The 23,747-nt window shown below is 39.4% G+C and overlaps 2 protein-coding genes across 3 annotated transcripts in view; one reads left to right on the top strand and one right to left on the bottom strand.

The window, feature by feature from the left end:
• The window catches only part of ZDHHC3 (zDHHC palmitoyltransferase 3), a 37,741-nt gene extending 36,645 nt beyond the window's left edge, over positions 1 to 1,096 (bottom strand). The window contains exon 1 of one of the 2 annotated variants that reach the window (XM_023919391.2): positions 701 to 1,096. The gene's annotated coding sequence lies outside the window, so the exon portion shown is untranslated. The remainder of the gene's footprint in view (positions 1 to 700) is intronic. The other variant, XM_023919390.2, reaches the window with a different exon arrangement.
• EXOSC7 (exosome component 7) lies at positions 1,074 to 21,589 on the top strand. The gene is made up of 8 exons (XM_023919392.2): positions 1,074 to 1,197; positions 2,974 to 3,075; positions 3,756 to 3,850; positions 8,580 to 8,742; positions 13,238 to 13,308; positions 17,890 to 18,013; positions 18,971 to 19,126; positions 21,450 to 21,589. Exons 1-8 carry the CDS (start codon positions 1,141 to 1,143, stop codon positions 21,552 to 21,554), a joined length of 873 nt encoding a protein of 290 aa, XP_023775160.1. The 5' UTR covers positions 1,074 to 1,140; the 3' UTR covers positions 21,555 to 21,589.
• Positions 21,590 to 23,747: the final 2,158 nt, after the last annotated feature.

The raw sequence follows: 23,747 nt of genomic DNA, 5'->3' as shown, positions 1-23,747 counted from the left end.
AGGACAAGCTACCCAAGCTCCCAGCTCTGCCAGGCTCCACTGCTGGCTCTTCCCACAAAGAAGCAGTAAGCAATCCCCAGATACAACAACCCTAGTGTGCAGAAATGTGGCTCTTTTTAGACGCAGGTAAGACGTGGGAAGAATCCCAGAAATGCATTGGCTCTGCCCCGACTGCTAATTGATAAGCAGCCCGCCAATGGGACCAGACAAAGATAAAACTTCCAAAGCCATCCATCACTCTGGAAGTTTGATCCCACTAAATCATGCCACCTGATCAAGTAGGCACAGCCAGGAATGCTTGGTACATTTGATTGAACAAGGAGTCGTAGAAAGTCGGACAAACTCCAACAATGTGCTGTGTAATGCTTGGGAGCCACGGATCATTTTTAGCCAAGCAAGCACCAGCGTGAAGTCAAGATAGCATCTTTTCAAATACTCTGAATATTATACACAGGAGCTGTGCAAAAAAAGGCGTGCAAACTTATATTAATGAGTGTTACGAAACTTTCAATTAAGGCTGTCAAAAAAAAACAAAAAAAACTCCAACCCTTAATTACTGTTTCAATATATAGTGCGAGTTTTTAATCACATTTCCCACGCCACTTTCCCAGCGATATCTGGCACAGGACCAGCAGAATCTCTTAAGGAAAGCATTTGATTTCTTCCCTGCTCCCGCACCAGCCTTCCCCGCGCAACGCACCTCGCTCGGAGCGTTCTGAGGTTAAAAACTCCGCAAGGACAACGAGGAAACGCAGAGGACTGTGACTACGCCATCCATTTCTGAGCACCGGGATATTTCCACAGCCTCCTACGGGAGCTTTTAGCAGGAAGCGGGAGCTTTGGTTTTACCGCGACGCTCAGCTTCTCGGACGGGACGTTTTCCGGGAATCGGGGTGCCTAGTGGGCACCGCGTCCGGAGCGCCGCCCCGGCTCCACGGGAAAGGCTTCTGTGGCTTTGCGGCTGCACGGCCCGCTTTGCCATCAGGCAAGGGGAGCCCCCGCTGGGAGACGGCGGTGCCGGCTGGGCGGGCCCAACAGCAGCTGTGGGTGCCCGGCAGCTTCCCCGCGGCGGGCGGAAGGCGGGCAGGAAGGCAGGGAGGAAGCGGGACACTGCGCAGCTGCGGCCGTGAGGCGGCGGGAATGGCGGCCGTGGTGCTGAGCGAGGCGGAGAAGCTGTACATCGTGCACGGCGTGCAGGTACCGGCGGCGGGGAGCGAGTGGCGCTGGGGAGGGAGGGAGGGAGGGAGCTCTCCACCGCTGTGTGTGGTGGTGAACCTCTGGAGTAGTGATCATCGGAGCACACCGAGCATCGGAACGGGAAGCAGGCTGGGAGCCTGTGGACGTGGATTTGTTTTCACAGAATCCCACAATATGCTGAGTTGGAAGGAGCCCACAAGGATCGTCAAAGTCCGACTCCTAACCCTGCACAGGGCACCCCAAGAATCACACCATGTGCTCGAGAGTGTCAGGAAAATTAATCCACAAACACCAGAGGTTTATGTGCAAAAAGGAGACAGAGGAGTCCTTTTACTTTATTCCAATAAAGGGAGAGGCCATGGGGCATTCTCCTGAGGTTAAGTTTTTGGAGGGCGCAGCCTCCTTTTTATCTTAATTCCCAGCCGTATGTCCCTTCTCTCTTTCCCATAGGCTGAGGTACTTGAGAGGTACAGATTTCCCAGAACACCGATACCTGGGATACCTCCCCCCCCCTCAATGCATAATCACGTCTTAATTCTTAACTCTTGTGGAATTCGTGGTGCTCTTTCAGTGCCTCTTCCATCCTTCAGTGGAATCCCTCCCATTGTTTCTGTATCTCTCAGTGATAGTTTCATCTTACCAGCAGACCCACAGCTTGTTTGTAAAGACAAACCTGTCATTCCTCTCAAGAGCATTGTCCAAATGCTTCTTGAACTTTGCCAGGCTTGCTGTAGTGACCACTTCCTTGGGGAGCCTGTTCCAGTGCCCGACCATGCCCTGGGTCAAAACCTTTTCCCAATGTCCAACCTAAACCTCCCCTGACACAACTTCAGGCCATTTCCTTGGGTCCTGTCGGTGTCCTGTCCTGTCATCACAGGGAAGAGATCAGTGCCTGCCCCCTCCTCTTCCTCTTGTGAGGAAGCTGCAGACTGCAGTGAGGCCCTCAGTCTCTTCCAGGCTGAACAGACCAAGTGACCTCAGCATCTCCTCAAAAGACTTTTCCTCAGGGCCCTTCACCATCTTCACTGCCCTCCTTGGGATGCTCTCTAAGAGCTTAATGTCCTTCTGTCCTCTTTTACTCCTCTTTCCTTGTTCTTCCATGGCTCTCCATCAAGTTATTGCCATTAGACAGAGTTTTAGTCTGTAACTTAGTGAAGGAACATGAGTGGACAAAGGAGGAAGAGTCAAGGGTGTCTGAGGAGAAGCCCCAAAGATAGAAGAACTGTATTCTCACTGAAATTTTCTGAAAAACAACCTATTTTTATGGGAACAAGCAGTGTAGTATCAGAGGATGTGTAATACGCATTTGTGGAATACAGAGGGATCAAAACATTTGGAAGGCTGGTGTGTAATTTTTGTCTGCCAGGATCCTAATTACTGATGTAAAACATGCCTATCCCAGGAAAGAGCTGGGTTGTACTAGGTAAAGTACCATTTACAGTCATGACCTTTACAGTTTTGAAATCTGAAGATTTCTTTTGGGAATTAGAGGGATTTGGTGCAATTCATATCTGCCTGCAGATTGCTTCTTGCAAGCTGTAAATAAAAGATACAAGTAAAAAAATATAGTTAGTTCTTTTGTATTCCATGGTGAAGTTACAAGCTGTTGCTTTTATATCCTCTTTACTGCTGAGTTTGGTATAGGAGAAGAAAACTTTAAAGTCACAGAGTTTTTGGTTTGTGGTGAGTTTTTTTTGTTTATTCATTTTGTTTTGTTTTGTTTTTACTTTTCATTACCGATTCCCTTAAGTGCAATATATTGATTGTCATACTTAGGAAGACCTTCGTGTAGATGGTCGAGGCTGTGAAGACTACAGATGTGCAGAAGTAGAAACAGATGTTGTATCAAACACAAGTGGATCTGCAAGAGTAAAGCTGGTAGGTAAATTTCTTAGGCATTGGGTACCTTGCTGATGAAATTGCTTGTTCATGTGACTAATTAATCTGAGGCTATTTGTAGGTAGGTGTGTGTGTGTGTGTAATAGCATGTATTTGTATAGCAGCAAGTGAAACCATGTGATATGGAAATAATGTCAGGATATATAATTAGTTCAGGCTGGCTTGAGCTGGATTTACTCTAAAGTGCCTGGACAGCCTTCAGTCTGAGCAAATCTAATATTTAGTGTTCAAAACTGAAGTTGTTGTTGTGCCCAGTTCCTGGCAGGGGAGGGGGCAAAAATTCCTACTCCTTTCAAATGAAGCAAAACTACTTCTGATGTGATGACTGTGAAGAAGATAAATGTACTGTGCATCATTATGAAGGTTCTACAGAAAGCTGTTTATAGAACCAAAATGACAGTAGTAGTCTTGGATAGTAAGAATCTTTTTAACCTAGAAAAAGGTAGTAAGTATGGTAATTATTTGAAGAATCTTCTTACACTTAATATTGTCCTTCTAAAGCCTTTTGTTTTTTTTTCAAAAATGTTATTTTAAGTTCACTCTGATAGAATGATCCAGTAACTGAAAGGTAGAAATGTCAGCTTAACATAGGCATTTAAATTAAACAAATAGTTCTGTAATTACAATTCCAGTTGTGTGATGTGTTTTTGTTTTAATAGGGAGAAACTGATATCTTGGTAGGCATAAAAGCTGAAATGGGGACACCGAAGTTGGAGAAACCAGATGAAGGTTACCTGGAATTTTTTGTTGACTGGTTAGTATACTAGAAAAGAATGAAATCGATCTAATATTTGGAATAAATGACTAATCAGGTCTTGCCATTCTTCAGAAATTTATGCCTTCATTCCACTAACCTCCTCCAGGTTTGAGTAATAGGAGTAAGTTATTTTACTGTTTCAACAACAGTGAATGTTGAGGAATTTTTTGCTGGTCCTGCAAAGCCATGAGAAGCAAATCTGCAGGACTTAAAGAATGAAAACAGGTTAAATAAAACAGTCCCAAATTGCATAGCATCACTGCAGCTGGAAAAGAGTAATGGTTCATGTTCACATGCTTGGAACCAGACTTAATGACTAAAAAATGTCAGCTGTTGATTTTGCCATGATAAAAATAGAGAAAAACCTCTTTCAAAAAAAGTAACTTGGAAGAAAAGAATTGACCAATGCAGACTGTACTTTAACTGTACTTAAAGGTTTACTTACTTTGTCTGTGAAAGCAGTGGAAAAGGTTTGAAGTGTGTTTAGTACAAAACGTTTTTTTTGGTTAAAAAGAAAAACCCCCAGTGTAAACTCCAGATGCAAAAACTAATTAGAAATTTTAGTTATATATTTATCAGTGAATACATCTTGCATTAACTAAAATGGTGTTTGTTTTTAATCTGATTTCTTGCATTTTGCTACAGACGGACTGTTGTTTATCCTTACAGTCTCTATAGTGTTTCAGTTATAGAAGAAGCTAGAAGAAAACTGAGAACTCTTGTTTTCAAGTTGCTCTAAGATAGCACAGTGACATCTCAGTCTAGACTGTCTACAGCCTGAGACAACAGTATCCATGTCTGGCAGACTAACCCAAAACTGTTCTTTGTGATTTAAAGTGCTTTGGGGAACCTCTCATAAAAGCCTTGGCATTGTCAAGTTGGCTGCTTTGCATGTGACATCTCTTTTCATTCTTACTAAAACAAAAAAAATGTTGCTATTCTGACATTAAACCAGTGTACCATTAAAAATACGTAAAGGTGTGAGAGGTACTAAGTGTATATCTAATAATCTTTCTGGCCTAATTATCTGTATCTCCCTTAACATTGGTATGTCACATTGTGCAGCCTTATCTAAGACTATCTCTGTGCATCAGTATGTTCTAGTTAACTGTGGAAACTTAAGCTTTGAAGGAAAGCACTTAGCTGTGAATTGATAGTTTGTTTACAATTGCTGTTCAAAAAATATCAGATGGGAAGATGGTCTTGAATGTGGTCCTGCTGTTAGAGCTCATGCATGAAGTGTATAAAATAATATGTGTTTATTGTTTTGTGGGGGTTTTTTTTTTCTGGTTGTCTTTATATGAAGACAGTCCACTGACAGCAGAGACATTTCCTTCCTAAAAAAAGTGGTCTGTGGACATGTGGCAATTCTGTGATGCTTCCTGTGTATGTAAATAGGTATTAGAAAAACTTCAACTCATTAGATTAATGTTAGGTTGTATTTTCTGTTAACCTCTGCTTTATGGGATGGGAGGAGATGTGCATCAATATTATGTGAGTTGGATCTAGTCAGTTCGGGAAATAGGTAATCTTTAATTTTTGTGACAAGAGGATCCAAGGGCCTGAGCTTTAGAAGAGTGTGGTCAATTGTCACTTGCTTGTGGCACAGGGAAAGGTGTCCTTTAGCTTCCAGAAAGACACAGAAGACAAAAAGTGGAGGCAGCTTGTCTGTCAAGGGGAATGAGCTGCTGTCAGTACCCTGATGCTTTTCCAGACTGCCACTGGGTGGTAGTAACTGAGCATAATTCAGTGCCCTGAATCTACTGGTGAAGTTCCCGAGTGTTCTATTTGGCTTTCATATTGTTGAAGCTAATAATAAAACCTCAGACTGCAGTGATTACTGTCTTAAAATGCTTATTTCCCGAAACTTTCATGGTTTCATTTGCTGATTAAAATAATCATTTGCTGGATCATGTGTATAATTCTCTGCTCCAAACATCTATTTCTCTTTATTCTGCTCTGAGTCCTTTGCCTGAAAGTGTGCTGAGGAGCACACTTAGTACCATTTTGAGACAGACTTTAATGCAAATCTCTGGAAGGGTTGATTTTTGGGGCACTGATTTGTGATCCTAGAAATTAATTATCATAAAACAAGTCTATGTCCTGTGTGGTATTCTTACGGACTGTCATCACTGGAGAAGGAATTCATCCTGGCCCTTGATGTTGAAAGACTGCTGTGTCTGCTTTTCTCACATTTGAGTTTTGTGGCTGATCTGATTTATTGCTTTCAAACTGTAAGAAGTAGAAACAACAAGAAAAACAGTCATCTGAATTTCTTGAATGCATCAGATTTTGTTTGTGGAATTAGGGAAGCAAGGAATATATTCGTCCAGATCTGACCATCTGTAGATTACAGTATATTAATGGCCTGAGCAATAGGTAGGAAATGTTTAACTGTTGCAACAGATTTTGACTGGCAACAGGAGGAGTTTTGAAATTCAGTACTGATCATTAGAAGCATCCTTATGCTTTAGGAAGAATCTTAGATTGTTAGGCAATGTGACACTGAAATAATTTTGATAGCCTTGAAAGTTACTTGCTGCTTGGGCGTAGAAATTCTGTACCACTACTAAGCTCTTTCTGTGCTTCATAAGCCAAGTTTTTTTGTCATTTTCTAGCCTGTTAAGACAACCCCTTTCCAAATTTTGCCCAGTATAAGTTCCTGCAATAGTCTGTAGGCATTAGGTGGCAGTATTTACCAAATAGTTATAATATTCTGCTAACCCTGCTTCTTTATTTCACTTTGATTGCAAGGAAATGAAGTGTTAAAATAATAATGGAATTAAGATGCAGTGAAGTGCACAGTGATATTCCAATTGAGTCTTAGATTTTTCTACTCACTGTCAAAGAGAGCATCCACTTGTAATCAAAAAATACAACATTTGATAAAACTTTGTGCTTAGAAATAATGATGAGGCATAGATTGAAGTTTGCATAATTCTTGCAACTTGCCATTTGGATTATAATGCTTGCATAACTATGGCTTAAACAGAGTGATCTTGTTAGCTTGCATAAAAGCTGCTCCCATGGATAAATGCTTGTTTAATACAATCTGAAGACCTGCCTCAGCACTGAGTTATACTTAGAAAAGATCCTATCTCATAGAATTGGTGTCTAATAACCCTGAATAATATTGTGTGTCACACTTGCAATGCTTATTCACGTGGCAAATATAGTTTGGAAGACTAGATCAGTGCTTAATTGCCAGTAATGTTTCTTTGTATTTTTAAGCATGTGTAGTGCTGTCTGTTTCTAGTAGCAGCAAATAACTTCTATAAAATCCAATAGTTCTTCCTGACATTCTGAGTTTTCATCAACTCTGCAAACAACAAGTTGGGAGAAATACTGTGAGGTAAGGATAATAGTAGATAATTATGTGTAAGCTTATAGATTCTGCAGTACTGTTGGCACAGCTCACTTGATGGTTTAAGTCACACCTTGATAATGGGAATCTTTAGCTCTTTGGGTTGTTTTTTTTTAAAAGGTGAAAGGACTATATTCCAAGACTTAGTTTTCTGCTGTATATTCGTATTCCTGGTGTGCTGAGGTTTTGTATCATCATATAGATGCAGAACATACATGAGAAATTAGCCCGGTGAGGTGCCCTACCAGGAGAGTACAGGGTGTGGCCACTACAGATTTTGAACAGACCAAAACTACTTTGGTGTAACTACTTCCTTTGATATGTTCTCTAATGAGAAATTAGTTTGGTGGAGGCCTGACTGGTTTATTTTAAAACAAGATTTGCAATTCTGTTTCAGGTCCACTGCTAGAGGATGTTCTTGCCCTCTCTATAAACCAGAGGCTGGGTTTGGAATCTTAGCTCATTATTTTGCTGTATATGCATCTCTGGACATTTCTACTCTATTTTGTTGTTCTTTGGAGGCAAGGCATTTTTTTCTTTGGTTTTGGGTGTTTTTTGTTTGGTTACTTTGGTTTTGCTTCTGTTTGTTTGGGTTGCGGTTTTTTGCCTTTTTTTGTAGGCCTGTTTTCTTTTATTATTAGAAGTTTCTTAGCTGTGTACAAGGCCCCAGCACCCAAGACTTTTTTGCATGACTGCTCATAAATAGTTTGTTACATTGAAATCAGGGAAGTGAAAACCACAGACTCTGTGAGATCCCTTCAGGAAAAGATGTTCAGTTGCTGTTCTCCATAAGCTGCAGAGAGTAATGACATACTTTCTTTAAGGGGCTTGGTAGCAGACAATACACTCAGTAAAGAAATTACCAATTAAGGTCAGGCAGTCATGTTACTTATAAAAAATTAGTGTTCTACTTGTCATATCATCATATCTTTCTCTTCATAGCCACTCTTTTAATAATTCAATATTAAACTCTTACTAGGCTGTCTTGGTAGCTGTTGTGAACTTAGTACATATGTCCATATGTCCCACTTCTTTTTTTTTTTTTTTTTTAAAGAGTTGAGGTGATAAAAGGTGACAGTGCTTAAGAAATAGTATTTGAGAGAATTCACCAAATACTACTTTAATTACAATTGGGGAACTGAAGATAGTAGTGGGATTTAGTTAGTATTTGTAACAAAATGTCAGTATATTATCTGCTTCAAAACCTTCTCTTATGCAAAATAGAAATCATTCCTTTTCAGATAGGATGCTTATTCTTGTACAGATAAATCCTTAGAGACTTTTAATGCTTTATATTTAAGAAATATTATTTGGGTATTTTCTGCTTCAAAAGTGAAAGTATTCTTTTCTTTCTTTGTCTAGTTCTTCAAATTCTCCTGAGTTGGAAGGCCGGGGAGGAGAAGAACTTGGCACAGATATAGCAAATACACTGTACAGAGTATTCAGCTGTGAGAACAGTGTAGACTTGAAATCCCTTTGTATTAATCCCAAGGAGCACTGCTGGGTTCTCTACGTGGACATATTGGTAAGTACAGAAATGAAAACTAAGATTCAGCAAAATGTTTCTAAGGCAGAGACTGACTTAGCATAACCGTCTGTATTTTCTTATTAAAAATAAATCTTCTCATAATGTGATATAATGTATCACAGGATGGATGGCAGTTTTCTTGTGAATCTACTTATAGTAGTTAATCACTAATTTCAGCTTGCTCTTTTTTTACTCTTCTTGATGCTTCTCTTCCACTGCAGAACTAATAAAACATTGAATACTCTGAATCTGTCTCAGGTAAAAATCAGTGATTTTATATTGACAAGGAAATTGTCACTAAAGAAGGGTAAACTTCTATTCCAGGCTAGATGTAACAGCAAATATATTTTTCAAGTAAATGTAAGTTATGGGTGTATTTTAGCCCTAACAGAAGTGTCCATCTGTCTGGTTCTTTGTACTCTTATCACTCCTAATTCACTAAAGTAAAATAGAAACTTTTTTAGCAAAAGCTAGGTTTAGCCTAGGTGCTTTTTGATGAAAGTTGTATACATGTATTTAACATAGAAGATAAACTGAACATTTGTTCCCATGACAATAATGGAAACTGAATTTTATGCATACAAATCTGATGCATGCAGCAGCTCAATTTCCAAAATATGCCACATTTAAAGCATTCTGTCATGGGAATTTCAACAGGAGTCTGCAAGTGAGACTCTCCTGAATGTTATTTCCAATTCTTATTGGTCCAAAGTTGAGTTTCTGTTTGTCAAATTTGGAAATGAAAATATGGTAAGGGATCTTACAGGAATCCATTAGGGTCTGTGAAATAATGTGCAAAATGTTAAGCTGTATGGTCAGAAAATTAAATACAGGGTTTTGTTGAACAAAACAGGACCATTTAGACTAAGACCTAAATAAATGTGAAAAATATGAAATGTGAAATGAAAATTAGTTCACTAGGTGTTTAAAAAGTAGTAGCATTAGTGTAATTATAGTAGATATGGTCTGAGAGTCCAGCTACAAAATGATGGAATATGTACCTCTGCTGAGTGCTTTAGCAGCCTGAGCCACTGGCTTACTGCAGCTTGGTGTGGTTTAATGGAGAATGAAGTGTTAGTTCTGAGAAATCACACTGGGGCCTTTAGTTACTAGGTAATTACAAGCAGAGATACAGAATATTAAATGCTGTGCTTATTTAAGCAACATGCTGCTTAACATTGCATAGGCACTGCACAAACAACGACTTGCATAAAGCTGTCTGCTTCTGTGTATATATATATCTGTATAAATATATATATATATATGTATATATATATACACACTGTTCTGTATAGCTTTTGTTTGAGATATAGCTGGTTGTTATCTGATTCTTCCTGGACAGATTCGTTGTTGTCCACAGTCACAGAGAAAAACAGTCTCTGTGTTTCATGCTGCTAGTTGTATCAGAATTATGAACATCAGGCCTATGTTATGTGAGAAATTTTACATTTAGCTCTTTTTACAGTGCCAATAAAGAATCAGTTGCAGGTTCATAATTACAACTCTAAACTTGATGAGTCTTTTTAATGTTATGTTCTGCAGGGATTTTGTGTGTGAGCCATTGAAGAGCTGTTGGTACAGCTAGAACAAAATACTGTAAACATTTATCTCTTATTCTGTTCCACCCCCACCTTTTTATTTCCTGCTTCGGGCCTCTGTATTTTCACATTTTTGACATATCTGTAATATTTCCTTTCCTAAACTGTAGACATGTATATTACATGTGATAGTGTATACCTAATGTAGGTATTTGACACCTACAGATTTTCCTGAAGCTGCTGTTGCTGAATCATTCCTATAGAATTCTACTTTTTATAGGGTGTGGTGTAAGGACGACACTTGGGCTGATGTGAGGAGCAACTCACATTATTAGTCATTTGAGGGAGACAGATTCTGAGTATAAAAACAACACTCAGAGAGAGTCCTTTGGGTGATGCTTTCCTTCAGAATTCCTGGAAATTATTTACACTGGTGTTTGTGTTGCATAGTTAAATTGGAGGGAAAATAAGCCTGAAATCTGTGGTAAGGCTGAAAATACTGGTACCTTGCAATCATGTGTGAAGGTACTTGTCTGGAAGTCTCTCATTCCAAAAGGCAAAGATCCAGAAAGAGTGTTATGAGCTTGGAATACTCCTTTGCTACACAATTTAGCCACATGCACTTCGATTGCAGCATCTATATTCAGCTCCTGTGTGTAAACAAAATTTGACACATGCAGCCTCAAAAGAGAAAACAGCATGTCTTGTAGTCATGCAGCTTTATCAATTAAAAACATCTCTCCAGTATTTTCAAGTGGTCAGTGTACTTGGGACATGCTATAATTCTGTACAGTCAGACTGGAAAAAAGTAACTTTGACCATGCACCCCGCAAAGATGCAGACGTACGGACAAATTGAGATACATGTGTTAAAGGCTGAGAATATATACCTTGACCTTTCAGAGTATATGCATTCTTTCTTAATAATGGAAGGTGTTCCAATAGTAGCTTATCAACATGCAGTACCACAAAGGCCTGTTCTCACCCTCTCTGTGTTTCCCTCAATTTCTTTCCTTTTCTAAGCAAGCAATTGATGTCAGAAGTAAGGTTTTAGGCATTTTTGAGTGGGTATTGATATATATATATATGTATAGCCTTCTCCCCATAATTTGCCCCAGTGCCTGCTGGGCTAAGCAAGGAGAGCCAAAGTGTGCAATCTCTTATCATTCCCTACCCAGTCACAGCAGACTGTGTGTCAGGAGGACAGGGTGCATTAGGTTCTCTTGAAATTTTTGCAGTTCACTACTGAGCACCTTCCAGGACTTCCTCATGTTTTCTGTTTCCCCTCCTGCCCCCAGTCTGATTAAAGAGCAGTTAGGAATCTCTACTTTTGGAGGAAAAGATTCTCTGAATAAGGTGAGGTCTACAATGTGTTATCTTTTCTTTCCCATAACTTTTTCACTTGCATATCAGTAAATTAAAAACAGACAAGACCTCTCTGCTTCCCATAACTCACAGTTGTGCAGGCTTTCTTAGTCCTAAAAATAACTAAATAAATGGGGGGGGGGGTGTCAGTACAAGGTGCTTCAGCTGAGAAAAGTGTTGATTTCTTTGTGGAGGAATTGTTGCACCATGCTCTGTGCAGGCAGTGTTCCTTGCCTCTAGGAGCCACTGTAGTACAGATAAGGCTTTAGAACAGCAGCCTGAACACAAGCCTAGCAACAGTGCAGGCACATCCCATTATTGTGTTTTAATAACAAAGATATTGTGGGGCTTATTGTGTTACCAAGTAAAATCCAATAATGACTGAAAGGGGCAAGTTAACCTCTCTGTATCCAGCAGCTGCTTGCAAAGAAGTAATATGATCACCTTTGTATTTAGCTTTTTATCCCAACTTTTTGTCATTCTTTTTACACTATTCAGTCTGGCTTCATAAAAAGTAACTGTCTTTACAGAGTATCTTGTTTATGATATTCTCCCTGTGCAGGAGTTGATCTCATTTTTAAATAAATTTTGAAGAACAATCAATGCAATCAAGATTGCAAAACGTGTTTTGCTCTCATCATACAGCATAGGTTGATGTAACAGAGAAGCATCCATATGTTCTTGCTGAAATAGTTCCAAAGGCCTAGTATATGTGTGTGTTCTCAGGAAATAGTAGTGGCAGCTGAGAGCTGAGCTTGTTTGTCAGAGAAGTGACAGTAGGCTATGGACAGACACATCCCTGACTTGCCTGGCAGCCTGCAGAAGGTATTAGTGGTTTTGGGAGCCCTCCCTTGTTACCTTGTATGCAGTGCTGCTTTTCCCTTTGACTGTTGTTCTCCTGATCTTCGTGGGAAGAAGCTGAGCTAGGCTCCCTCCACACACTTCACTTGTTGATAACACTCATTTGAAATAGACTTTGACATCAGGCTCTCCTCAGATCACTTTCAGCCACGAGACAAACCTGACGATGACTCTTTCCCATAGAGAGAATAAATCATGATGTGCCTTCATAACTACACCTTATATAACTAGCTTTCCACACCATGTTCTTGGTGGCAATGTGTGTTTCTTCTGTGAAAGCAGTTCTCCCAGTTGGTTTTGTCCATCTGATATTTTAAAAAAGGCTCCTCTTTGAAATGAAATATAGAAAATTTATTGGCATAATTTAACACTGAAGAATTAATGTGATGGGTTTATAAAGGGTATTCTGGTCATAGACTAGTTCAGAACCTTAGCACAAGATAATAAGAACAGTGGTGGTTTCATTTCAGCTTCTATTAAATTTTATCATTTATTTTATTATGAAGTGCATTAAGTCTTCTGTTTTGCATGTATAATACAGTTAGCTGAAATCTTAATTTCCTATCTGTTTCTTTTCATAGATAGGCTTTAAAGACAACTTTGTTTTTTAAAAACCTGTTCTGGTAATTAATTTTCTTCCTTTTCAAGTAGATTTAAATAAAATAAAGGCTTCATTTAAATGACCTTAGCCTGATTTTCTTTTAAAGAGATTCTTCTTTTCCTCCCCAGTTATTAGAATGTGGTGGGAACATCTTTGATGCAATCTCTATCGCAGTGAAGGCAGCTCTCTTTAACACAAGGTAAAGCACAGATCTTATTTCACGTGGGTGGAAGTGGCATGGGAAGTGGAAGAGAAGTACTCTCTGTGAGCAAAGCATTTTTAATGCTTACTTATTTAAATAAGAAGTACCCAAGACAGTTTGCATTCAGATATAAGGCAGTCATTTGCATGCAAGTAACATGAACTAATGTTATTTTAAATCAGTTTCTAATGATCAGGTGTCATATTACCTCTTATGCACAATCATGCTCACAGTGTAACTTCTGTTGTAGCCAGATCCAGAAAAAATAGCCTTGACCCTGTGGGTTTGTAGCAGGTACTTGGAGGCCTTGGTGTTGATGCCTTGTGGGTTGGAAATAAGATTTACTGGTATGTGATCTTCCTGAATAAGAAGCCCTCTGTCAGTGTGACTACTGATTTGTAACTAGCCCTGATTTTCCACTCTTGATTTTGTTTTCATTAACTGTCAGCCTAGATTTCTTTTTAAAATTAAGAGGAAAAATGTGATAGTGAGAGATTGTGGGGGGTGGGAAACAATGTGTCTATAAAAGAACTTTGCCCCATGCATCTTAATTCAAAGAATGGAAAAGTAAAATCTAGTAGAATGAATGATGCAAGTCTTCTGTGCATGTTTTTAATGAGATTTACTACTATTTTTTCTGTTGCTTTTATCTTTGCTTATCTGTAGGTGAAAGGGAGTACAGAGTTTTGTATCACCCTTGAGAAAAACAACCTGGTGAACAGATTTGCTAAATAACTTACATGGCAAAAATAGCTGGTAGAGGTGCAATACCTAGACTTCTACAAACAAATGTTTTAAAAGTGGATCTCAAATTGTTCTTCAGCATTAAATTAGAGAACTGCTAAAGTCATTAGTGTAGTTCTGGCTTACTTAACAGGGAATCAAAGGCACAGTACTAGATCTGGAAAAGTATGCACAGAAAGAAGAGGAAAATATATTTTTGAAGACAGGCAGTATATCAGGTTATAAACACTTTCAAAGGGATAAGGGGAGACTTATCCATCTGAGACTAGAAGTTGTATGTGTTCCTGAGAAATTTCTCATGTTAATCAAGTTCTCAGCAGTAACTTTTAACAGTAGATTGTTTTTGTATCATTAAGAAATACTTCTAGAAATGTAATGGCTCACAAAGGAGCTGGCAATACAGTAAAAAGAAATGCCTGTAATTCTGTGTGTGAGTTGCCAGGATGCAGAAGTCATATAGTTAAAACAGTTGCTACCATGTGAGTTGTTTTGCAGATCCACAGCTCATATTTTATTTATAAGATAACTAGGGCTTTTTTCTTACTTTGACCAGAAGAGAGATGATCATATAAAAAGTAATGAATTAAATAAGTGAATGAAAGAAAATCTGTTGCTCTGGGAACATGGACAACATGTTGGAGGGTGTAATTATTTTAATGTTTCTTACTTAATTTTATTTCTCTGACAGCTGTGTCCTTCATATAATCTTTAAACTGTGGGCAAACATCGCGGGTCATGTATCATTTCGAAATGTGGTACAATATGACACAGCCTGTTGATTTTATACCTTTGAAAATCCTAATTGATTTGAGCAGGGAATGCTAGTACAGCTCATCTCATACAAGCTCAGAAGGTCAAGAGGTGAAATTCAAAGTGAAACCTGCTGTCCTCATTCACTATTACTCTCCCCTTCCCTTTGTAGCTACTGGGTTTTCTTTGGATTGACACAAGGTTGTTTAAGAGTAGCTGCCTGTTCTCCATAAAATATTATTCTCCAAACAGGACAAGATGTCAGTTTGAAGATTGCTTCAGATTAAGTGTTCTGAACTGTGTTCGACATCTGTCCCTCTTTGACTCTTACTTGCTTTTCCTACTTTGTTTACAACCAGGGTTTTGTTCTAAATGTTTTCAGATCTTTGCCAGCCTTGACTAGAGCATTGGAACAAAGAGCAGGGAGCTCAAGCTGCTGTTGTTTCTTTGAAGCTACAAAACTTTAGATATTCAGATAGGCATTTGAAAACTTCAGCTTCAATTTAAAATCTTGCTGTGAGCATTTTTGTAATGCGGACACATTTTGCTTTAGAGCTAAGTAAATCCAACATCACAACTTAAGGAATTTTGCGCAAGACTTACGGGATTAAAATCCTTTGAATGCCTGACTTGACTTGTTCTCTCCCCTTCAGGCATGGAGCAGTGACAATAGAACTGGTTTAGGGGGAATATTTACTCCTCTCTGTTTTGTACATTGAGTTCTAAAAACTACAATGAAGATCATGTGTACAAGATAGCAGATACCAGATTTCCTTCAGCATGTCTCCCAGATGTTTAAGGATCAATTTATTAATGATGGAAGTAGATACTGCAAAATTTGCAGTTAGCAACTGTGTCAGGACATTAAACTTGGTCCTGTGGCATGTGCCTACTTGAAACCAAGGCTGCAGAAAATGGATAAGTTACAAAAACGACAAAGTTCATAACACAACAGCCTTGCAAATACCGAGGTTTTTGCTGCACAGCATGGTAGAGGCAGAACTGATGCCTGCTTGGAAGGGTGGGACTAGTTTTGCATTTGTGAAATCTGGATCTGCACACACAGAAAAGAGCACTATTTGTTACATGACTGAGCCTTGCTGTACAGATCTCTGCCCTGATTAGTTGCAGGAATCAAAATAGAAAAATAAAAGTTGCAAAGTAAACATGTACAGCTATTTCTTAAAATAAATCTTCACAAACAGGGAGAGGAGATCTACAGTGCTCTGGAAAAGCTTTGTACTGCATTCACTTTGCACAGTTTTTGTGTCCATATACCCCCTTTCTATGCAACTGTGATGCTTGTGTCTGATCTTTTTGCCTTTTCAGTATTTCTAATTTACACCTCTCTCATATGTTCTTGGCCAAAGAAGCTCCTTGCAGGCATTTTTCAGATATTAATTCTGGCAACTTTTTCTTGCAGAGCAAACACTGCTCTGGTTTCAAAGCAATTTTAGGTTGGAGTTAAAAATTGCTTAATCTCATAGATTTTCCTAAAATCTTGCTTTGTTTTTTAAACACTCCTCTGGCACGTATACCTCTTGCTTTACTAGGCTGTTGTCCAGTGTTGTCCATTCTCCTGTGTAGCTTGAGGGTTAGTCACCTTGTGACTTTATTCCACCAGCTTCTAATGGAATATTTTAAACTTGAAAATAGGCTTTGATGCATTTCTAGTGAGTTGGAAAACACTTGGAGTTTCATTTCCGGAAAAAGCGCACATCACAATTGTTCTGCTTAAAGTCTTAGTTTTGGGTTGGCTCAGGCCAGTGTGCTTGTAGGGAATTTGTTGTCACTGGAGCAGGGTTAGCTGTTTTGAAGTACTTGCCACTACAACTTTTAGCTACAAATAACTAAAATACTCTTCCAGGGATGAAGCAAAATCACTTTGTGTTGGTGGGGGGAAATGTTCATTAAATCAGTCCCTATTTCCTCCTTTTTTAAAAGAAGAGATTTGTTACAGAGGGCATAAAAGAATGTAACCTCCAGACTTTAGTTATAAAACACAATGCTACTCTAAAAGCACTAACATAAAACCAGATTGTGGTTACTGAAGTTCACTGTCTTGGGACATCTTGAAATGTTTTGTTTTCAGGTGCAAATGTGTGAAAGAGAGAGTAGTGTGGGTGAGCTCTGTGTGTGTTTTACTGGCCAGTAATGCCAAGTCTCTCAGTCAGTACTCCATCCTAGCAGGCACTAAAATGGATAAATGAACATGTATAAGATGCTGACATTCTTAGCAGCCTGAGATACCATCTTCTACTAAATTGTTTTAAATTACTTGATTCATTATGCTAAGGAAACTGCCTTAAATCATCCCATAAAACTTCCATTAGTGGCTATCACAACTACAGTGTATGTACGACTGATAAGGAACCTGTCTAGCTCATTTGTGAGAGAGCTCATCATTCACAACTGAGAAGAAAACATTTCTTGGATTTCTGCCTGTGTTTTCACCACTGCTTCATCCTGATATGTTATATATTGCTTGTATATCTGCCCTTAGAACAGTAGAGTATCTTGCCAATCTTCTCATCTTACTAGAGAAAGAGTTTTACTAATGTACCATTTCACCCCAAATCTCTTTAGTTGGTGCTATTCTTTCCTGAACAGCTTTATTACTTCTGTTTGCTACTGGTGCCACACCTTTGCCAAGCAATGCAACTGATGTAATCCTGACAACTTTACTGTTGTCTGCAAGGTTGGGAGCCACAGAACAAAAGGATTCAGTCTTGGTAATCTGTCTCCTGTACGTCTGTGACATTCCTGTACATATAAAGAATTGTTCAGAACTGATTTGTGCAAGTTCCAAACATATTTCTCCCCGTGTAGTAGTGTAAAAAAACAGCTCAAATTTTAACTGTTTGAATGATGTAAATATGGTGATCTTATCCTAAATATCTTCCCACTTACAGTGTTTTCTTTGTAGTCTCAGGGAGTGAGTTGTTAGTACTTCGATCACATTCTGTACTGTTCTTCTAAACATTTTGCCTCATTTGGAAGAACAGGGACTTCCTGGAATTGTGACTGTATAACAGCTATTTGTTATCTGTTCTGGCAATGACTCTGCACCTTTTGTTTCCACAGAATACCTAAAGTGCGTGTTCTGGAGGATGAAGAAGGCACCAAAGAGATTGAGCTGTCTGATGACCCTTATGATTGTATTCGAGTCAACGTCGATGAGGTGCCCTGTATTGTCACACTAAGCAAAGTAAGCATGACAAATTTCTGACTTTCTGCCTAACAACTCCCGTTTCTGATAATTTCACCTGCCATTTATTTTTTTCCCTAGAGGTAAAATTTGAGTTACAGAAATGGTCAGTGTCCGCTATGTATATATTTGTTTGTCTTTGGCCTCCTAATTAAGAACTTTTACTGAATAATGGGTTCTTTTGCACCTCTGACTTGTAGGTTTCTACTTGATGCATTCTTAAAATGCCTCTTCTTGCAAGCAGAGGTGTTGTTTATTACTTTTCATCTGCTCCTTGCTGAAGATCCAGAGTAGCTGATTTGTCAGTATGTTAAAATGAGAGGTCACTGTGTTCAGGACTGGAGATTGTGTGATCTGCCTGGAGTTATATGCTGAGTATTTGTTGCTGAGGACAGAACTCCATTTTCATGGGTGCAATACCATCCCTTTCCATTCAGACAGGTTTTTGTCTTCCATATATAGCACACAGCTAACACAGTTGATTTTATGGATGCTGCATTTTCCATTGCAGGTGTTAGTGATTGGCTTAGGTACCTGAAAGTTTGCTTGGCATTTCTTTTAAGCAAATTACATAAATTGTAGAGGGGCCATTGCTGAAAACAGGACTCACCTGAGTCTTGGCATGTGTAATTTTCAGGCAGAGGGGAGCAAAGTCTGTACTTAGAGTTGCAGGGAAAGGTGAATATGGAGTTTCATACAGATGAAAGTATGGTAGAAAGGAAAACAGAATGAAATGGTGACAAGCTTATCTCACCTCTGTTGTTTATGTACCCACAGTCTGGGCTCAGAGGCTGTTTAAATCCTGTGCTATCAAGTCAGTCTCTGTTTCCAAAGGCCGCTTGATTTTAGGATGGGAGGCTGTAGATAAGTAACAAAGCCACCACTCACAGTTTGATTTCTCAGTGGGGGAGCTTTGAGAACTACAAACTAATGCATTGTTTTGTCACTAACTTGCAGATTGGATACAGGCACGTGGTGGATGCTACCCTACAGGAAGAAGCCTGTTCTTTGGCAAGCCTGCTTATTTCAGTGACCAGTAAAGGTGCCATCACTTCAATGAAGAAGGTGGGGAAAGGTAGCCTGGATCCTGAGAGTATTTTTGAAATGATGGAGGTAAGGAATGTTGAGCAGTTAACTGTCTTGGATGATACTGGATGAACTGGAGCTTGGGTGTACAGAAGGCTTCAGTAAGGACTTTTAGAGCAGAGACCTTGTTGCTTTGATTTGGTGCACAAGGGACTTTGTGAAGGTCACAGGCAGTTTCTTTGAAACAGATTCTAATGTGAGTGGACACTGTCTAAAACTTCTAGATACCTGAAATGTGTGGTACTTAACTTTAGTTTCAGGCAAGTACTTCACAGCTGTAAGACAGTAAAGCTTAAGCTGAGAAACTTTGAGGGTATTTTTAAAGAGCATGATCAGTCTTTTATTGTTTCTTTTAAAGACTGAAAGAGCAAAACTTTTAACATGGTGAAGTCCCTATAAGAGTAGAGATGGTGTTTGGAATTGGTGGTGCATTGTTTTCTAGCACAACTCATTTGTTTTATGATAGGCTTGCTGTTCCCATTTTACTGTTGTTTTTCTTTGCTTCCTTATTGAGTTTACAATCTGTCCCTACTTCATAAAAATACTAATGTCCGGATATTGTCCACATTCACGTAATATCTATTTTAAACCCTTCTTCAGGCTCTTAAATCTGTTCTCCAGTGTAAATTCTCATGCTTAAGTTTGGCCTTGAGCATGAGACAGAAGTGGGTTTTGAACTTGAAAGTAAGAATGAAAATGCGATACTTCAAGCTGGCTCTGTTTCCTAGAGACACAGGGCTAATTTCTGCATGGCTCTAGTGAGGAATGCTTGTCGGAGTTGGAAACCAAGTTTGACAACAGTTGGTCTCCAGCAGGAATTGCTGAGTATATGGCACTTGACTCTGTCATGATGTCCATCCAGAGTACTAATCCCAGTGGTACCAGTGGGCTTTTTATGTGCTTTCAAATATGCCTTTTATACCCCTTACCTGGGTAGAGAGGTGTTATCTCTTAATTCCTCTGCAGGAGTGAGAGATAAAGCTGATCACAAAAACCCCCAAATGTTTTCTGTAAGGTCAGACATTATCTGTTTGGTTCTGCCTTAACATCCTGATTAGGATATCAAGAAAAACAAAAAGGCCTGGGAATGCCCAGTGGAGGAGCTAGGTAACCTATGTCTGACACCTCTGTTCCCAAATGATTTGGTTCTGCACAGTTCCCACTCACTTTGACCTGGGATCAGTGATGCTGTCCTACATTTGAGGAGAAGAAAGTGTATCAGCCCTCTGGACAGCTGCAGTGATCTTTGTGCCAGTGCAGAGCTGTAACAGTTCTTGTTCTTGTGGCCCCTCTTTATGTACCATGACTCATGGTGTCTATGATTTACAGCTACCCTTCTGCAGCAAAGCTCTTCCCAAATTTCCTTTGGTACCACTGGCCTTATTCTGGCTCCTGGCTCTTCAGTTTAAAATGTAGCTTATTTTCAGGCTTGTGTGTGGTTTCAGGAGGTGAAACAGAGTTTTGTGTCAGCTGTGTGGCAGGCCTAGGCTTTGCTGCATAGATCAGGAGCCAATAAACTCATTTTAATATAATCTGCCTTTGGCTCTCTGGGGATGGGTGGGATTAGGGATTTACAGAGACCCTGGGAAAGCTCCAATGGGCACCACTGCCTGAAGATCTTTATTTCACCACTGCCCAATGTTTCTCTGCCCTGTACCTTGCACAGTATACTTGGGCATGTGGGATGAGTGGAGGTCAGCACTGGAGCTAATCCTGTTTGGTTTTCACTGCTGGAGTTTATTTCTGTAAAGAAAACATTCTGTTAACTCCTTTAAGGTCCTTACACATCTGATGAAGGATCTGCCCACAGAGTGATTTGGTGGTGCAGCCAGTGTGCATTTTGGGCTTCTCTGGCCACAGGACAGGGTGTTCAGCTGGTCTAAATTCACTCTACTGATTCTGAGCACATTCAGAATAGTCTACTTAACTTTCTCTTAGTAGGCTTCTTTGCTGGTTAGGTGTCTCTTGTCCTCTGGCAGCTAGAATATTGCTTCATGCTCTTTGTGCTGGCTAATTTGAATGTGTGCTTGTGCCTGATGTGAATTTAATTTGTATTCCTGAGTGATCCAGCGATGTGCAGATCTGGTACTAATGGTTGTGGGATGCTTCTCTGATGAATGAGAGCACTGCCTTTGTGTGTACATTTTTCCAAAACTTAATCAATTTAAAATGAAACTTTCACCACCATTATTTTTCTAAATTAAAAACATGGTACCAGCTTTTATGATACCAGCTGGTGTATATGAATCATCAAAGAGAAAATATTTGTCAAAAGGAAGTGTTCCATAAGAGTTGTCTTCTTGTAAATAAGCATATGTCTCAGGTTTGTTTTGCTTTCTTTGCTTTGCAGACAGGACAAAGAGTAGGCAAGTCACTTCACATAGCCCTTCAGAAGATTTTGGATGAAGAAGAGAATTTGGGGACTTCACGAACAAAAGTTGGATTTCTAGGATGACTTTTTATTAAATATTCAAAACTGTTTTTAATTGATTTTGCAATCTTGTCAGTTTGTATATAAAGAAAAGGGTTGGATTTTTGTTTTTGTTGTTCCAGTAGAGCCATCCTCCTGGCTAAGAGGGTTTCAAAATGTTACTAAACATAAAGCAAGCTTGCTTAATACAGTTAAATGACAATAAGCAAATTTGAGGTGCTTTCAATACGGGTAATTGCTGGCACCTAGGAAGTGCAGAAGCAGCAGTTGATGCTGTTACCTGGGAAGTGCTTGAGTCTGTTTTCCAGAGTAACTGGTGCACTTTCCATGTAATTCATGTTTGCATGTGTTTCACTTCTGTAAGCCAGCTGCCATGTTTTAGAATGCATATGGGGTTGTCTTCAGTGCAGCACAAATGAGAGCAGCACCAGGTGGAAATCTTCCTGCAAATTACCTTACTATTCCTTGAATAAAGTCTGGTTAGATTTTACTATAAATACAACATGGTCCCAAGTTCCCAATTCATATTTTAAACCAAGATTTGTCTACAGCTGCCTCACAAGGGGAAGCAGGGGGGCAGGCACTGAGCTATTCTCTTCGGTGACCAGTGACAAGACTCGAGGGAACAGCCTGAAGCTGAGTCAGGGACAGTTTAGGTTGGATATCAGGAAAAGGTTCCTCACCCAGAGGGTGGTTGGGCACTGGAACAGACTCTCCCAGGAGGTGGTCACAGCACCAAGCCTAAGAAGAGTTCAAGAAGTGTTTGGACAATGCTCTCATGCACATGGTGTGACTCTCGGTGTCCTGTACGGGGCCAGGTGTTGGGCTTTGATGATCCCAGTGAGTTCCTTCCAACTCAGAATATGTTATGATCTCCTTGCTCCCTAGAGCTCTACCTATCCCTTTTGCCAACAGGTTCAGTAGTAACCCAGCCAAAACATCTCACTGTGGCTAAGAAGGGACATGGCCAAGGTAATTGGGAAACTAAGTTGATCTTTAAGAGTTTGATAATTCAGCTGGAAAAGCATAGTGGCTATCAATAATAGTCCTTCACAAGGAAAAGCAGAGGATTACAGATAAGGCATGGATACAAGTTGCATCACTGGGTGTTGAAACCAGTGGATTCCCTCCCTACATAAATTGGATGGCCCAGCAAAGAGTAAGAGGTGTTTATCTGGCATGATAGGAAAAGACAACAGATGGAAAAAGTCAAAGGAAGAAGCTGATTTTTAAGAAGCTGATATTTCATCTGCAAAAGGTAAGGATTGTTTTGAACAAACTTTATGGCAGAAGTTACTATAATAATCCAGGAGTTACTTAGCTCTTACTCAAGCAACACTTTCTGAATTTTCTGTTTCAATTTTATAATACCAGATTAAGAATTTTCTCTTGACTATAATGTGTTTGGTGGGGAAAAGGGAAGGAAGTCTTTTGCTGAAGGAGAGCAGTAGATACAAGACAGAACATATTACAGCTCAAACTACTAATCATGATCACATTAAAGTATATGGAGTATTTAAGGTCCCCAAATCTCTACAGTCCTTTTGCTAGAGGTTATAATATATATAATTATTAAAGATGACTGCAACAGCACTGTGTATTTCAGGTATGTGTAGCCACTGCTATAGCAAGCAGTGTAACAAGCAGGCAGCTCATTAAAAAAAAAAGTTGTCCCCTAAAATTTGCCCAAGGTTTGTGTTTTGAAGGGTTGGGATTTTTTCAGTACCTTAAGGAATGGTTTGGGTAGGTTGTAATGGTGCTACACAGTAGTAGAGCCCAGAAGTGACAATGAGTGTACATATTGTCTTTTTTCACTTCAGCAGAATTATTCTGTGTGAGGCAAATACTAACCTGACATCAGCTTTACAGTAGCTGTGATCCACTCTGCCATGCAAAGCTGCTTGTAAAAACATAGAAATAAAGAAAACTGAAGGGAGAAAAAGACCTTTAAAGTACCTTAGACTTATCACAGGCGGTTTTTTTTATCACATATTATTCAGTGTTTCAGAAAATGGTTAATGTAAATGATACTGCAAGTCTTGAACCTCAGCCATTCTCTGAATGTTTTTTTGCAGATTTGTGGTTGGAGACAAAAAAGCTGCCCCGAGTTACACTCGGGGTGAATTTTGTAACATGAATAGTGTAATTCTACACAGCCTTCCAGCTGAAGGATGTCCAAGCATTTTGCAAGTTACATCGCTTAAGATGCTGCTTTTC

The sequence above is a fragment of the Cyanistes caeruleus genome, chromosome 1, assembly GCF_971803275.1.
Source record: "Cyanistes caeruleus chromosome 1, bCyaCae1.hap1.1, whole genome shotgun sequence".
Taxonomy (NCBI): Eukaryota; Metazoa; Chordata; class Aves; order Passeriformes; family Paridae; genus Cyanistes; species Cyanistes caeruleus.
Note: the sequence above shows the minus strand (reverse complement) of the source record. Positions and strands in the feature narration are given on the sequence as shown.

What these genes read in the sequence shown, in the direction of transcription:
- EXOSC7 (XM_023919392.2), top strand. Translation starts at nt 1,141, where the DNA reads ATGGCGGCCGTGGTGCTGAGCGAGGCGGAGAAGCTGTACATCGTGCAC. An exon ending in ACATCGTGCACGGCGTGCAG is followed by an intron (nt 1,198 to 2,973) that starts GTACCGGCGGCG and finishes TGTCATACTTAG; the next exon opens with GAAGACCTTCGTGTAGATGG. An exon ending in GCAGCTCTCTTTAACACAAG is followed by an intron (nt 13,309 to 17,889) that starts GTAAAGCACAGA and finishes TTGTTTCCACAG; the next exon opens with AATACCTAAAGTGCGTGTTC.